This window comes from Cryptotermes secundus, unplaced genomic scaffold (genome assembly GCF_002891405.2).
Source record: "Cryptotermes secundus unplaced genomic scaffold, Csec_1.0 scaffold478, whole genome shotgun sequence".
In the NCBI taxonomy this organism is placed as follows: domain Eukaryota; kingdom Metazoa; phylum Arthropoda; class Insecta; order Blattodea; family Kalotermitidae; genus Cryptotermes; species Cryptotermes secundus.
In genome coordinates this window covers 53,712-69,189 of record NW_019721767.1, presented here as the reverse complement: position 1 = coordinate 69,189, position 15,478 = coordinate 53,712, and the positions used below count along the sequence as shown (strand labels likewise).

Sequence of the window (15,478 nt, the reverse complement as noted above, 5' to 3'; positions counted from 1 at the left end):
AAAGCCATCACCTCAGAACTGCTGCAGAGATATCGACACGAAGGCGATGATTTTTTGCCGTGTATTGTGACAGGTGACGAAAGCTGGTTTCACCATTTCGAGCCTGAAACGAAACGGAACGGCAGAGTATGGAATGGCACCATTTGCATTCTCCATCAAAAAAGAAGGCAAAGACAGTACCATCAGCTGCGAAGGTGATGGGCACAGTCTTCTGGGATGCAGAGGGGTTTATTCTGGCCGAATTCCTGGATCCTGGGAAAACCATCAGTGCTGCTCGTTATGTCCAGACGCTTCACAACCTCCATCGTGCATTGCGCGATAATCGTCCGGGACGAAACATCATCATCCTGCATGACAACGCTCGGCCCCACGCCGCTCGCCTCACATTGGAAGCAATTGCAAAGATGGGGTGGGAAGTTCTTCCACACCCCTCCTATAGCCCTGATCTGGGACCCTCCGACTACCATCTTTTCGGATTTGTGAAGGATCAGCTGCGTGGACAACGTTTTGAGACAAGGGAGGAAATTCAGAAAGCAGTGCATCAGTGTCTTCGGATGGCTGGAACGGAATTTTACAGAAGGGGAATTTTCAAAGTCCCAGAACGCTGGAAGAAATGTGTACAAAGAAGTGGCGATTATGTGGAAAAATAAAGAAAGGTCTGTAGATTGAGGTGGTGTATTTGGTTTGTCAATAATAAAGCATGTTACTTTACAAAAAATGTTGCTCATGACTTTCAGTACGACCCTCGTATTACTTGAATTCTTCAACTGATCGTCATGGGAATTTGTAAATATATCATGCCACCTGAGATACTATCGACGGGGACCCCCGTCATTAGTGGCACCAACACTGCAATCTCTCAAATTGCTGAGGTACTCGTAATAATCTTAATGTTACCTGAATGTCAGAACCAATCTTAATAAAATTTTGTATATATGTCATGCCATCTGAGGCCATGAATCACTCCAAACATCAATACAAATATTGTAACCTCACAGATTGTATTGTTTTATTGATGTCATTACGCAAATATAAGAAAGTTTTCCTTCTACTTACCGCAACAGATTCTAAAGTTACAGTGAAAGGGAAGTAGAGGATTAGTTCTTCCCATAACTTCTTGTTTAACTGTGGATCGCCAGCTTAAAATCTGAGCGTTGTCATTTCTGCCTCTTCACTAATTTTGGTCCCCTCTCTCCGTGTCCATGTATCACTTTAGTACGCATTTTACGACTGGTCTACCCTTCATTTATTCACAATTGCAAATAAATACAAGTAAACTGCTGGAAACTGTTCTATCGGTAAACTGTGCATATCTTATTTGCAAATATCTCGCGCTGTCTGATTCTTTCCTCATCATTTGACGTGTTGAAGAGGATATTCGGACCTAGGGATGAGGTAACAACAGAGTTGAGAGAACTGCATAATAAGAAGTTCAGTAATTCATACCCTTCAATAGATATTATCAAAAGTAAAGTAAGGTAAAGGTATCCCTGTAACAGGCCGTGGAGGCCCATAGAGTTGTGAGATGTTGAGGTTCCTACATTTTATGGACAATCGGCTCATAGATGGCGGTAAGGTTGTTAGCCCTACGCGCAGGCCGCCCTTTACCCCCAAGAACATTTCAAGAATATTTCTGGTACTCATTTCAGTAGATATTATTAAGGTTATCAAATCAAGAAGGACGAGTTGGAGAGTCCGCACTGACTTTTATTCAGTATAAGTATTGGTGGTTTTAAGAACAAGAGAATTGCATTAAACCTAACCTCTAACTAGAAATGGGTGATAAACAACCCATGCAAGAAAATCTGAAAAGAAGACACCACTGTGGAGACCTGGCATTGATGGGAGAATAATATTAAAATGCTCCATGGGACTCAACATCCACCCACAGCTTCATACTGCATTACTGAATTGAGGGAAAGGTTGATGCTTGGGTTACATTCTTTCGTACACTTCATGCAATGTCCAGTGAAACGGGGCCGTGATCATGAGTTGGCGAGATTTTGGATGAAGGCTGCCGTAACCTAGCAGAAGGTTCTGCCACAGCATTCGCCTGGAGAGACTGTGGTAAATCATGGAAAAAATAGCATTTTTTTAAATACAAACCTAGAACGTTACCGGTAGGTCAATTTGCTCCGTACCTTTCTGTTGGGTTCCAAGTGTGGGAACCTATTCGAGAGATGGGCGTCCGTCCATCGAATTGTTGACGTCAGCATTACACACTGAATGATCGATGTTGATAAAATTTGGCATGATCAATCCACTGGAGACCACCCCACAGGAGTCTTGTTAACTCGCTGTCTTCTATAATACGGCTGACTTGCTTCTTCAACAATAGCTTTGCATCTGCAACAAAAGAATATCAAAACCCAAATAGTTTGAATTTTGTAACATTACACACCGAGAACTGCAAAATTTCAACATTATGTTGGACACTGTGCAGTGTCTGAAGTACGTGCTACATACACGACGTTTCGGAAGTTGGTCGGAATTTTGTAAGCTCCTTCCCACTTATAGCAGCCGGGATAGCGCATTCGGTATTGCGACTGGCTATGGGTTGGACGCCCGAGAAAGTCGGAGTTGCAGTCCCGGTATGGGCAAGAATTTTCTCTTCTCCACGTCTTTCAGACCGGCTCTGGGGTCCACCCAACATCCTATCCAATAGATACCGGGGGCTCTTTCCCAGGAAGCAAAGCGGCCGGGGCGTGAAGCTGACACTCACATTCGGCTAGTTCCGAGATCAAGAAAATGTGGATCTATACGTCCACTTCCCCCACTTTACCTTTACCTTATCTTCTGACCTATCCGGGTTACAGGACTGGCTAGGGTATGATCTCTGCTACCGCCTACATAGGCATAACAGAATTTATAAACCAATCTTTGTCATACATCTAGCTCTTCTCTCGGTTCGCTGGCTACCTTGGCAACATCATCTGTTCTGGAGGGATTACAGCGCCCTGCGAGAGCCCATGGGTACAAACTGGACTGTCTGGTCATATGCAGATTCTACGCGAAGAGTCCCATCTTCTTGAATCAGCAAAGTCTATGTCATTTGGTGGGCAACTGGCCATACAGGCCTATCTGGCAATGTGGCCGCTGATGAGGACGTCCAAGATGCGGCTTTGCATGGAGATCTTATGTCTAAACAAGCTTTAGAAAGAAATGTTCGCTCCTCTCTTCTTCGCGCTGTTTTGTATGCTTGGAAGACGAATTACCTCATACGGAGGCAACGAACTGCCAGATGTGAAGCCGTCAGTACATGCGTTGCCTTCGCCTTTTGCCGTCACCATCTGCATCACCGCATGTACGTGTATTAAGGTCGATAACATTCATCTTACAAGCGACATCTGTTACACTGAGAGCCAGTCCCTTACTGAGACAACGTACATTTCGCGATGAAGTGCGTCATCTCCGTGAAATATGGTGCAGCATCCCTGGAGATAATCGAAGCGATGTTTCATGCTGTTGCGTTCGTGGACAACGCGTGGTTCTATGAATCGATTTAACCAATATTGCTTTACGCCATTTTAAAACTCAATATTTTATGTAGGATTTGAGGTTCTCACGTTGGTGGTTACGAAGAGTATGACCTTGTGAGATATAACACCGTGTAGTCTGCTGAAAGTCAAACAACGTTTCGGAGGAAGATATCGCCTCAATTTTCAGTTCGATCCTGGATATGGAGGCGCTTGACTTCCAGCGGACAACAGGGTTATATCCCAGGAGACAGTAAGTACCCTTCAATAATTTCTGTTTTCTTCTGCCGGTCCTGTGAAATGTCTGTGCTCATGCAATTTCAGTTGCTTCGTCTTTAATCTCAGTGAGCAGACCCCATACAGCCTGGTCCCCTTTTTATGTTCCGTACATTTAAAAATGACCTAGCAATTTGATCTTGGATTTTACTGCCAAACCCCTTTACACTTTGACATACAATGTATATACTGCATTTCTAAATATTTATTTTAGAATTATTCTGCTTTGCAATTTTCATTTGTTTTTTCTGCGGCGCAAATTGATTTTGAAACTGGATCGGCCCTATACCCGTCCACACGCACATTTTAAAGCCTCCTTATCAGTTCGCCCACGCTAGCGCCTCTACGCCCACAGGCACAGGTTAACCATAAAACCATCTTGGCGGTCCAGGAATTGATGTTGTTTTAATGTATTTTTCTCTTATGTACTTACACTACTACTAGCTACAGAATATTTATATTTAAAAATGTGAAACTATACATCCACTCCCTCATACGCCTTCATGACGTAGTGCTTAATCAGTTAAGCACAGGGACAATTTACCTTTATTTATATTGAGTAAAAACAAAAAACGCCCGTTCCTGTACCGACCCGGTAGTGTGGCAGTTAGCGTACTAGTCTAGAACTCAGAAAATCCAGGGTTCGATCCCAGTCATTGCCACTTATAATAAAAACAATGAAGTGTCAGCGTAGTGAAAATCAGACACCAACATAATGTCACATTGGTATAATCAGTGAACTCCTGTCACAGACACCCAGGAATATGTCTGTCTGCTTTTATTGAAACACGGTCAACATTAACCACAAAAATTTGGTCCGCTGAACGATGCGAATCCAGGACAGGCCCTTCGGGGTGTCAGTGCGGTACGGTATTGCAATATTGGACTGCTTCAACATTATGATCGCGGGTTCGAATCCCGCACGAGCCATGAATCTATGTCGGCATTTCTCTGCGTTGTGTTGTGAATTTGCGACCGTCGGAAGCCTCTTCCTAATAATTTAGGATTTAACTGAGTCCCAACATTCTAAAGGACCTAATCTCTATTTCCCTATAATAATTCAGTGTCAGTAGCATACAAACATGTCTGAAGTAAGCTACATGCGGGATGGTTAACCATGAAATTCATGTTTCAATTACTGCGCAGACGTGCGCACAATCCCTGTCACAACTGTTTGAAAATAACGCGCTTCTGTTCTCGTGTCTTCTCACCGCAGTCTACAGGAACTACGCGTGTCAACACAAGCACAAAGAATCAGAAGTAAATTACCTGAATCCTGCAGATGCGCTTCAAGCCAGCTTCATGCAGTTATTTCCGGAAACAATTATCATACAGTATTTTACATTAACTTGAAACACTGATATCACGTTCCACTTTTATTTCAGTTATATGAATGTTTATCTGATACTATTGACATGTGTCTTATTTGTGTCCGTAATTCACATAGCCTGCTTGTTCGCACTGGTTTTATTCCGTCAGTAATTTTCGCAAGATTGGCGTGGAACCCCCTTCTAATACGCGCCTACGTTCCCGTACCCCAAGGCAAACTGTGGTAATCAGCAATCAGCAGGCTGTGAGCAGAAGCCGGAAAGTGAGTTTAAGCCAAGGACGAACATCGTTCTATTAATGCCCAGTCCCCGCCTGCTGTCAGAATGACAGTACTGTTTACAGTTTCCTTTCCCCACCGGCGATGTCGCTGAGTGGGGAACAGACCAGAGGGATGTACGTATGCATGGTGTCACAGTCACAGAAGTCACAGCGACTCAAGGGACATATCATCTTGGTCATCTTGGTGGTGTACGCGTGCTGGAAGACGAACCATAGCTCAGTCAGTCAGACGTGGGTTTGTCGCCCCGGCGGCCCGAGATCAGTTCCAATACTCCAAGTACTCAGTTCCCCATGCCAGTTGTCATTCCACCAAGTGCTCCATTCCTCTTACCTTTCAACGAGGATTGGTACAATTGGTCATATACAGCACCAAGGGACGCAGGGTAACCCACCCTGAGAATAATACAGAAAAGGGTGCTAGAACGCGTATAGTGGAGCGACGAGCAAGAGCAAAACTGTGCACGTAAATGTACACGTGCTCGAACGTGCATAACGAGTCAAGAGCCAAGAGGCGAAATGATCAGTATAGACCTATACGTGTTGGGATGTACATGGTTTAGCAGTGAGTCTTAACAAGATTCGAACTATCTGAGTGTCGATAGCGAAGCCTAATGCTGCAACGTACACAACGTGGAGCGCCGATGGCCCTTCTCAACTTTCATGCGGTGAAAAATCTGTTTTTCTTCGCCTTTCTTCGCTTGACGTTAGAATTTGCTACATATTTGATTATTGATCAGTGCTTCAGACAGGCCCTGTTTTTCTTCACTCTCCTTTTCATATTGCCCTAACCCCGCCTCTGTGGTCTAGTGGTCAGAGTTCCTGGTTACACATCCAGAGGTCCGGGTTCGATTCTTGGCGCTACCAGATTTTCTGAGAAATAGTGGATCTGGAACGGGGTCCACTCAGCCTCGTAATGATAACTGAGGAGCTCTTTCAAGGAAATAGCGGCTACGGTCTAGAAGACCTAGGTTAACGGCCGTGGGGATTCGTTGCGCTGACCACGCGACACCATCTATCCGCAAAAGTTGGCACTGAACTTCGCCGACAAGCGGCGGTCCCACGGTCGATATAGTTCGCTTGCGGACTAAAATCACGGAGTTTCTACCCACGGAAGACTTAATGAAGCTTTCCATCATGTGCCATTTGTGTATTCTGAAAATGGATAGGAACAACATTCTGTTCACGCACTGTTCACACTGTAAGCGCCTGTTTCTTCCCTCGACTCGCCGCTCGTACCCTTCGCAAAAAGTAAGTGCAATAGAACTGACATAACTGCACGGAGTAATAATGTACTACTTCTTCAGCAGCAACACACTGGATGCTAATGGGCGTCGTGATGCATTCGTTAGCGCTCCTGTTTCGTATTCCCGAAGCCTTTCTTGCGGGTAAATTTAACGAGAATGAACATTAAAACAAATTACTATGTATATAAATAAATATACTTGAAACGTGGTAGCGTAGTTTGTTGAGGCGCTATGCTACATGCTAGAAGGTCTCAGTTTCAATTCCCGATGAGGTCATTGGCTTTTTATTTGACCTGATCCTTCCAGCCGCACTATGGCCCTGTGTTCGACTTAGCCTCTAACATAAATGAGCACCAGGCATATTCGGGGGGGGGGGGGTAAAGGACGGCCGGTACGTAAGGCTGATAACTTCACCGCCGTCTGTGAGCCTATTGTCTAGAGAAAATGTGGACCCTCGACGTTCCACAGCCCTATGGACTTCCATGGCCTGTTTCAGGGGTAGCTTTATCCCTTTACCGCTATCTTTTTATATAAATAAAGGAATAAATGGAATTGTAGATCTCCATGGAGACACTTTATTATTTCAGTTCGCTAAATAACTTCTTGCCGGTCACGGTAGCCGAGCGGTCTAAGGCATGCACTGTCTTCACTCGCTCGGAAGCCGAGATCATGGGTTCGAATCCCACTCAGGGCATGGATGTTTGTGTGCGTTTTTCTGTGTTTGTCTACAGGTAGAGGCCTTGTGACGAGCTGATCACCCGCCCAAGGAGTCCTACCGAATGTGTAAGATCTAGAAAAACCGAAGTGAACGGAGAAGTTCACGGAGGTAGGCCTAGGCCCACTGGGGCTGTAGTGCCAAGGGAAAAAAATAGGTTCTGATAAGTTGAGAGTCGTTCAGTTAGTCAAAAATGTGTCCGCCATTGTTTAAACTTTGTCCATTACCTTCACGATCTAATTGCAGGTAACTGGTTGATGAGTCCTCGGTCACTTTTCACATATTCCCAGTTTCCCACCTAGATATTCTCACGTGCATTCGGAATTCTTTCCAGGACGATTAGCCGGATTATTTAAGACGAAAGAGTATTTTTCTAGATGCTCTACTTTTTAATATTATTAGTTGGTACGCTTCCTTCTGTTAAATTTTGATTTTCCCGCAGATCCAAGAGGGCAGATGCCCCCCAGCTTCGATAGATGTAAAGAGGTACGTCAGCTATGTGGCCTCTAACTGAATGACAGATTCTGCAATTCAGTTTATAATTTTTCATCTACTATTTGCAATAAATGTGTATTAGGTTCTGTTCTTGTTGGCATTCTGTGCAAAGAAAGTGGAAGTCATTTGTGTCTGGTAGCCCACATAAGTGCCTAAGCCGTTGGCCAGCCTTTTTTTAAAAGTTGGCTTCTTAGACTTTCACTAAAAGTTGCTGGACAGTTACGCTTTTCAGCCATATTGGTCCATTACAATACCTATTTTCCATAAGATTATAAATGTAATTCTTCGTGCAGGCCCATACCATACACTGTTAATTAAAATATTGGTGTAATTCGATATGAGGAAATTTGTATAACGCCAGACACACGTTTTGACTTTTAGCATAATGACCGATTATAAGGCCATTTTTACGTAATGTTATAAATTAACTCTTCATGTATATCTCGTAATCACTTCGTCAAAATATTATTAAATTAGAGACATACATGAATAACATAATTAAGCTGTTTTAATTCGTAGCCATGTTGACCTATTATAAATTCGATATTATCACTTGTATTAGTGAATGTAGACGGGATTTTGATTGGTGAATAGATTGATTGGACACTCACATGGCGTACCTACAAATAATTATAACACTCTAAAGAATGCTGTGCCAGTCACGGTAGCCGTGCGGTCTAAGGCATGTACTGTCTTCGCTCGCTTGGAAACCGGGATCGTGGATTCGAATCCCACTCAGGGCATGGATGTTTAGTTTGTGTGTGTGCGTTTTTCTGTGTTTGTGTACAGGTAGAGGCCTTGCAACGAGCTGATCACCCGCCCAAGGAGTCCTACCGTATCTGTAAGATCTAGGAAAACCGAAGTGAACGGAGAAGCTCATGGAGGTAGGCCTAGGCCCACTGGGGCTGCAGTGCCAATAAGGAAAAAGAAAAAAAGAATGCTGTAATTATAGCACACAAAATAAAGCCTTCGATGTCTGCTTGCTAGTCGTAGTTTGATAACGAATATTACCTGGTTAACACTTTGCAGGTGATTACTTCACTATATAACTTTCTTCTGAAGTCTCTTACGAATGAATCTCTTAAATTCACGAATGAACTCTCTTTTTTAACTTCCAGGCGGCCGGAATATAAGTCGCCATATCAGACAGTTCCTCTGTTATTCTCCCGTTGTCACAGGAATGTCCTATAGGACTTTCAACTACAAGGCTATCTGCACAATATATGACGTACCCGTGGATCGTAGAGTGGATGGATTTACCTTGCATGAAAAGAAGCTGACGAAGAAGTGTCGAACTGAATTTAAATACAAATTTAAAGTAACTCGTCGTCACGTATACCTTTGTCGCTGTTAGTGTCAAAGAACCAAAAAGAAATGTATGAGGAATGTAATCGGTTCGGCCCGGTCCAGTGATAGAAACAGCCGTTTTAGGTTCATACGCATCTTTGATGAAGAATTTATACAAGCGTCGATCTGTCTGTCCATCTGTATGATCGACACGTTGGCAGAAGAGGGAACAGACGAGCCCAGCGGGCCCCAAATCCATCGGTCTCGACCCAAAAAGGGGAATGTTTCTACTACGAGCCAGACGCAGTTCGCAAAGGAGCGCAGCTCCTATTATTTGAAATGTTCATGCCAGCACAAATTGAGCCTAAAATTGTGAAAAGAATGTAGAATGTAACAATGAAAATTATGATTTGTTTCATTCTGGTCCGTCACACTAACAATATTATAAAAAGTTAAACAGTTCCATCCAGTGTGACCAGTCATACTGAACGGAACTGTTTAACTTTTTATAATGAAAAATAGATTCCTAAATTATGAACATCAAAATGAAACAAAGTTTCAACCGTCTGCTTAGACAAACGCATCGATGCATGCAGCACACACATTTTACGTGGTCTTGACCCAAACTGTTCGTACGTTTACCAGTTGCCATTGAAGAAAACAATATGGATACGAAATTTGTTGTAAGAGTTCAGCATTGCCTGTTTATAAAGACTTTGCGTGGCTCTGCGATTAATGTGGTCGAATTTTTTACCATAGGCGGTCAGCGTAAGTAATGAACGCTGCCAAGGTTTTTTTTACTTCGTCGCATTCGAAGTGCTGTAGTTCAAAGTAGTGTTATGTACAGTATTTTAATTTCGTAATGCTGTCATAGGGTTGGTAGTGGATTTAATTAAGTTGCAAGAGAGAGAAGTAGTGTAAGTAAAAGTCTTTTATATTTATTTTTAGAAAGAAATATTAGTTGTATGGGCCTTTGTAACAGACACAATTGTATTTCCATAAAGATTCTTGTTTTGAAATATGATGGACGGGCATTCGTTAACTAAGTTGGCGAAATAGAATAGGTTAAAGATTACATTAATAACTGTTGGAATACGTAATTGCATTTATTAAATTGTTTGACCAATTGAGAACAACACTGTTACAAATAATGAATGTGGTATGATGGTATGTAGTTTGGAAGATAAGCACAAACGTTTCAGAGAAATTTGCTGCCTCTATTCTCATGGTGGCCGTAATCGTATTATTCATGGCGTGAGAATCATGGAACTCAGCTTTCCCGCAAAATTAATCAACTTTATGGGCGTAATTAGATATTGAGTCAAAATATGGGAAATAATTAAAGTAAATGAAATCTTTTGTGTTTCAGTACAGAACATTGCCCTATTATTTTTCATTCTGCACTTGTTTTAGAATGAAGCTAAATGGCTCCAATAAAGGTATCAAGAACATACAAAGGCAAGGAAAGGAAGAGGCGACCTTGGGCCAGTATCCACAATGTTATGAAAGAAATTATAAACAGTGAGAAGGAATCCATTACTGCCTTTGATGCACTGTTTACCAAGAACATTAAAATGCTTAAATCCCAGAAGACCAGGAAGGGTTATAGAGGCAAAGAGAATGAGAGTCATGCAAAGCAGCTACAACATGAAAGAGCCATACAGACAGACTTTGATACTGTAAATGCAACAATTTCAGTTCAAGATACATTTCTTGAGTCAACATTTGACCGAATTTTAGCAGGTCCTGTGTAAGTTGTAATAAATTTTTTCTTTTAGTATTAGTGGTTTTAGAATTATCTGTTGAGCAAATATATATTACATCCTTTTGAAAACCTAAATGTATAAGTCCATTTTTTGAATGCATAATGCTGTGTCTTCTTCCCTGTCACACACGTTCCTACTCAGCTGAGCTGTGGTGGGATGTTGACACAGTACAGTTAAGCAGGACTTGAAGGTGCTGCCAGCCATTGAAATGTACTGTTAAAAATAAATGGTTTGACCCAGTATTCTCCAATTCTCCAGTATTCTTCCCTTCAATTTATATATTTTTATTTTACTTTTGAGCTCTTTATTACTGTAACATAAATTCCAGTTGACCATTCCACATGTACTGGCTTAATGAGCATTTTTCTTTTTCAAAAATTTCCTAGGGGAGGACCTCTAGGGCTCACCCCCTGTAGTCTGCCTCCAATATCAAACCAATAACAAATTGCACCACACGTATAATAAAATTGGGAAACTGGCTTAACCATTTCATCACCTTCAAGAATGTACATAGGTGAGTCAAATGAAAACCGTAAAACTGAGATAAAAATTCAAAATATCACGTCATTGCCCTATAAATTGGCATACATGTTACCAATTCTATAAAGAGTATCCTATATGTGGCAGTATAGTGCAGACAAGCAGAATACCATCATAGTGCCGGTTTGAAGATGGCTGCTCCACTACATACATGCATGAAAGAAGACCAACATTCTGTAATTCGTTTTTTGATCAGTGAAGTTGTGAAACCGATTGAAGTTCATTGACGGATGAAGGTTCAGTATGGTGATGCATGCTTGTCACAGCAGCAAGTGTACAAGTGGAGTAGGAAATTCAGAAATGGTGTGACGTCTGTGGCAGATGCTCCTCTCCCAGGTCAGGCACACAGAATTGTGACCCCTGAGTCTATTGCAGCAGTTGAAGCCCTAGTGATGGAGAATCACTGAGTGTTGGTGGATGAAAGAGCCAAAATTCTTAACATGAGTCACAGATCAGCACACCATGTCATTCATGGTGTGCTCCAGTTTCACAAAGAGTCTGCAAGGTGGGTGCCACAGCAGCTAACTCCAGAATTAAAATAACGTCTTGACGCCTATGAAGAACTTCTGTGGCACCTTGAAGCAGAAGGTGATGGCTTCCTTTCGAGAATCGTTACTGGCGATGAAACTTGGGTGTACTACCACCAACTGGAAACAAAGAGAACGAGCAAGCAGTGGCATCATTCCTCATCACTAAAACCCCAGAAGTTTCAGGCGCAGCCATCTGCAGTGAAGATTATGCTGACTCTCTTTTTGGATGAATGAGGCATACTCTTGGAGCACTACATGCCTCAGGGGAACATGTCACCTTCATCATCAGGGTTAATGAATAGGCCAAGCAAGAAAGCAGCTTGAAAGCAGGTGACAAGAAAGCTTTCATACTGGTTTCTTGCGTGATTTATTTTTCAGCCATGAAGATGGAGGTGATATGGTCTTCCGAAATGTCAGCTGACTTTCAACGGACTACATGGCATTATATCCCAGAAGATTTAACTCTTCGTAACAGCTGTTGTGGGAATCTCATATCCTACTCAACGTTACGTTCTCCAGCTTGCATGCATGATTTGCAGCGATGGTGAATGAAGTGTTTGTTTCCAACCAGTGTCTAGGTTTGTCCTGAATGTCTGTTGCAGGTATCAATATGCAACTGTTCTTGTATTTCCATAACATAAGTGTTTTCTTTGGCGCATCCTCATAAGAAAATATCAGGTGGATTCAGATCAGCGCATAGATGTCCGACACTTGGACTGCCATAGCTGACTGACATGCATGTCCAGAAAGTGGTTATTCACACAATACACACTTGGTGTAAAATGTGGAAAGGGGCTCCATCATGTTGAAACCACATGTGCTTGTGAATGTTAATAACACTCCCCCTCCTTCAGTAGGAGGGGGAGTGTTATTGCAAGGAAATCAGCATGCTGGATTAAACTGAGTCAGTTCAGCGCTGTGTGTGCCACAGTTAGGTGACTGTCAACTTTTCCCACTTGAACATTGACACTGAATATTTTGAAATGAAGGATTCCTCATTTCCCATTCATGTAGATTGTGGAGAGTGTTTATGCCACTCCTTCTGAATGTTGCCTCATCAGTCTATAATTTTGTGTAGAAGCAATTGACAGGACTGAAGGTGAAGATTATTGTCTCCTGGTTGCAGCCCTTGTACAAATTGCACATGGAAAGGTTACAACTCATTCTCATGCAATGTATGCTCTGTGCTCAGAGAGAGGCCTGTTTTATTTGTGACCCGACCAGTATTATTTGATGGATTAGCATGTACAGCATTTAAGACTTCTATTTGTTCTGCACATTTCATCTGCCATGACCAGCATGTGCTGGTGGCATGATTGCACCTGTTTCCATCAGACTGCAATGTATCATTGCAAGCATGTCTACTAAATTGCCTCTGGCCTTGATACTGAGCCTGGCATTCCCACAATGCAACTCTTGCATTTTCATCACAAAGTGCATGTTGGCATACTCCACATTAATAAATCATACCTTCTGGTTTGACTCTTGTTGCTGCTTTGATGTCCGAAGTAATATGACCTGTAAGCTATGTTGTCTTGTGACATTATGGAGACTCCAATACATGAATTTCCAAAAAGATCAAGGCTGAAAGTTTGAAATGCTGTAACTCTAAAACAGTAGCAAATCTCACAGCTATTAGTTCACATTTCCTGCTCTGAGTTGTCTCCTTGACAGCCTTATAAAGTTTGGCCATAGGATATTTAACCATCTTCCTATAAATATAAAATCATTATCATATAAAATTGAATTGTTTAAACCAGCATTAAAGAGATATCTTTGCTCGTGGTCATTTTATTCATTAGAGGAGTTTTTTAATCAAGATAATTTGTAAATACTGATTGGATGTAAATGGGATTAACTGTATGTTATATTTTTTAATTTTAATTATGTTTATTACTTAGTATTATGTGATATTGTTTTATGATTAATGTTTAATGATTGTGACAAATGGACTTGGAGTAGTAAGAAGTAAAAGGTTGTATTTCTAACAGTATATGAATCTATGTTATGATATGGCTTGATTTAATGTTACACCATGTATCTTTTTATGTTTTGTATGAGATTATATAAGTTTGACTAGCTCTATATCCTATGGGTGCTAAAGCCCCTGTACAGGATTTGTGGAGTTATTTAATAACAATAAACAATAAACAATAAACAATTCAATCTCCTTTATATGCACTTTTGTTCCTTATAACTTTCTCTTTGTGACATACAGTTTATATAAGTTCCTTATGAACATGATTTTTTAAGCATTCCATGGCTAATTTTACAATTTCAGTGTTTTTCAGCTTTGTTCCCTTATGGTGTAGGTGGTTAAAACAACGTTTTTATTCATTCTCTGTCCTTTCTGGAAGTGTCTTAAAAGATGAAGTGGATGGGCAGATTCTTCCAAATTTGTAGTGTATATGTTAAGGTCAGTATCATGTATCGTTCAGATTCATTTTGAAATGATTTGTTTCATACAGGTTTCAACAACAAGAGCCTCATGATGTCACTCATAAAAGTAAGGAATTCAGCATCAGTAACATCAGCACATCAGGGAATCAGTATGGCTATAGGAGTTCTGCTTCAGAGCAATCGTGTAATAATACATTATTCCCATCAACATGTACGTATCTTCTGAAACTGTTGTATGGAAACTTCACCTATTTGTTACTAACATATACTATGCAAGAAGTTTAATTTTGTGTTATTGTTCATTTCTGATGCTGTATCAGCTGGCTTGTTGTCCTGTTATAACCCTTTGAAGCCTGAGTGTTACTGGTGTATCAGCTGCTTAAAGGTACCAGAACTCTGTATTCTCCCTGCTGTGTGTATTTGTGTGTTTCATATATAGCATACAATGTATATTTCATATACATTAATTTATATGGGAAAAATTGTTTCACATTACAAGTAAGATTCTGGAACAAATTATGCTTGTTAACACATTGCGGACCGGTCGGGCCATATGGCCCTCTATGGTCACGTTATGTTGCAAAACGCTGTATATCGCTGTGTGCCTTCGTTGAATCGTAACTACTGTGTAGATGACCTCGGGAATGATTGCTGCCTTATCTGGTAACTCGACCAGAGTCATTTCCTGTCACAACCTAAACAAAATTGGCTTTGTTCTAATCCAAGCTTGCACGTATGAACCACACAGCTACCAATTCAACATGGCTCAGAGACGAAAGCAGTTGCGATCTCTCGGAGGACAGGAAATATTAGATATGTTCTCCAATGAGCTATCAGATTTGCCAACTGCTTCGTCTTCTGATAGTGAGGCCATTATCAGTGACAGTGACAGTGACGGGGGCCACAGGGCTGCCCAAAATGTGTCAAGTGAAAGTGAGAGCTCCGTTGAAAGTGCGAGCGTCGGGACAGCTACATGGAATAAAGTGGACAAAACCCCCACTTTGGGAAAGTTGATCCGGGGGTGAAGCAGATGCCATCGGACCCAATGGACATGTCTGAAGTTGTGTCACTGTTTTTTGGAGATGGTTTCTTTGACCTGTTGTGTCAGGAAACTAACAGATACTATCTCCAACACCGTGAG

The 15,478-nt window shown here is 41.6% G+C and overlaps 2 protein-coding genes across 3 annotated transcripts in view; one reads left to right on the top strand and one right to left on the bottom strand.

The window, feature by feature from the left end:
- Positions 1 to 5,396, bottom strand: part of LOC111875694 (major facilitator superfamily domain-containing protein 6) — a 48,705-nt gene extending 43,309 nt beyond the window's left edge. For both annotated transcript variants that reach the window (XM_023872139.2, XM_023872142.2), the window contains exons 1-2: positions 5,022 to 5,396; positions 2,142 to 2,346 (exon numbers count right to left, since the gene is read on the bottom strand). The gene's annotated coding sequence lies outside the window, so the exon portion shown is untranslated. The remainder of the gene's footprint in view (positions 1 to 2,141; positions 2,347 to 5,021) is intronic.
- Positions 5,397 to 9,977: 4,581 nt separating this feature from the next.
- Positions 9,978 to 15,478, top strand: part of LOC111875701 — a gene marked incomplete at its 5' end in the record, with an annotated part of 30,962 nt that continues 25,461 nt past the window's right edge. The window contains 3 exon segments of the mRNA XM_023872147.2: positions 9,978 to 10,018; positions 10,515 to 10,851; positions 14,406 to 14,548. Of these exon segments, the coding sequence (XP_023727915.1) occupies positions 10,526 to 10,851; positions 14,406 to 14,548 (469 nt within the window).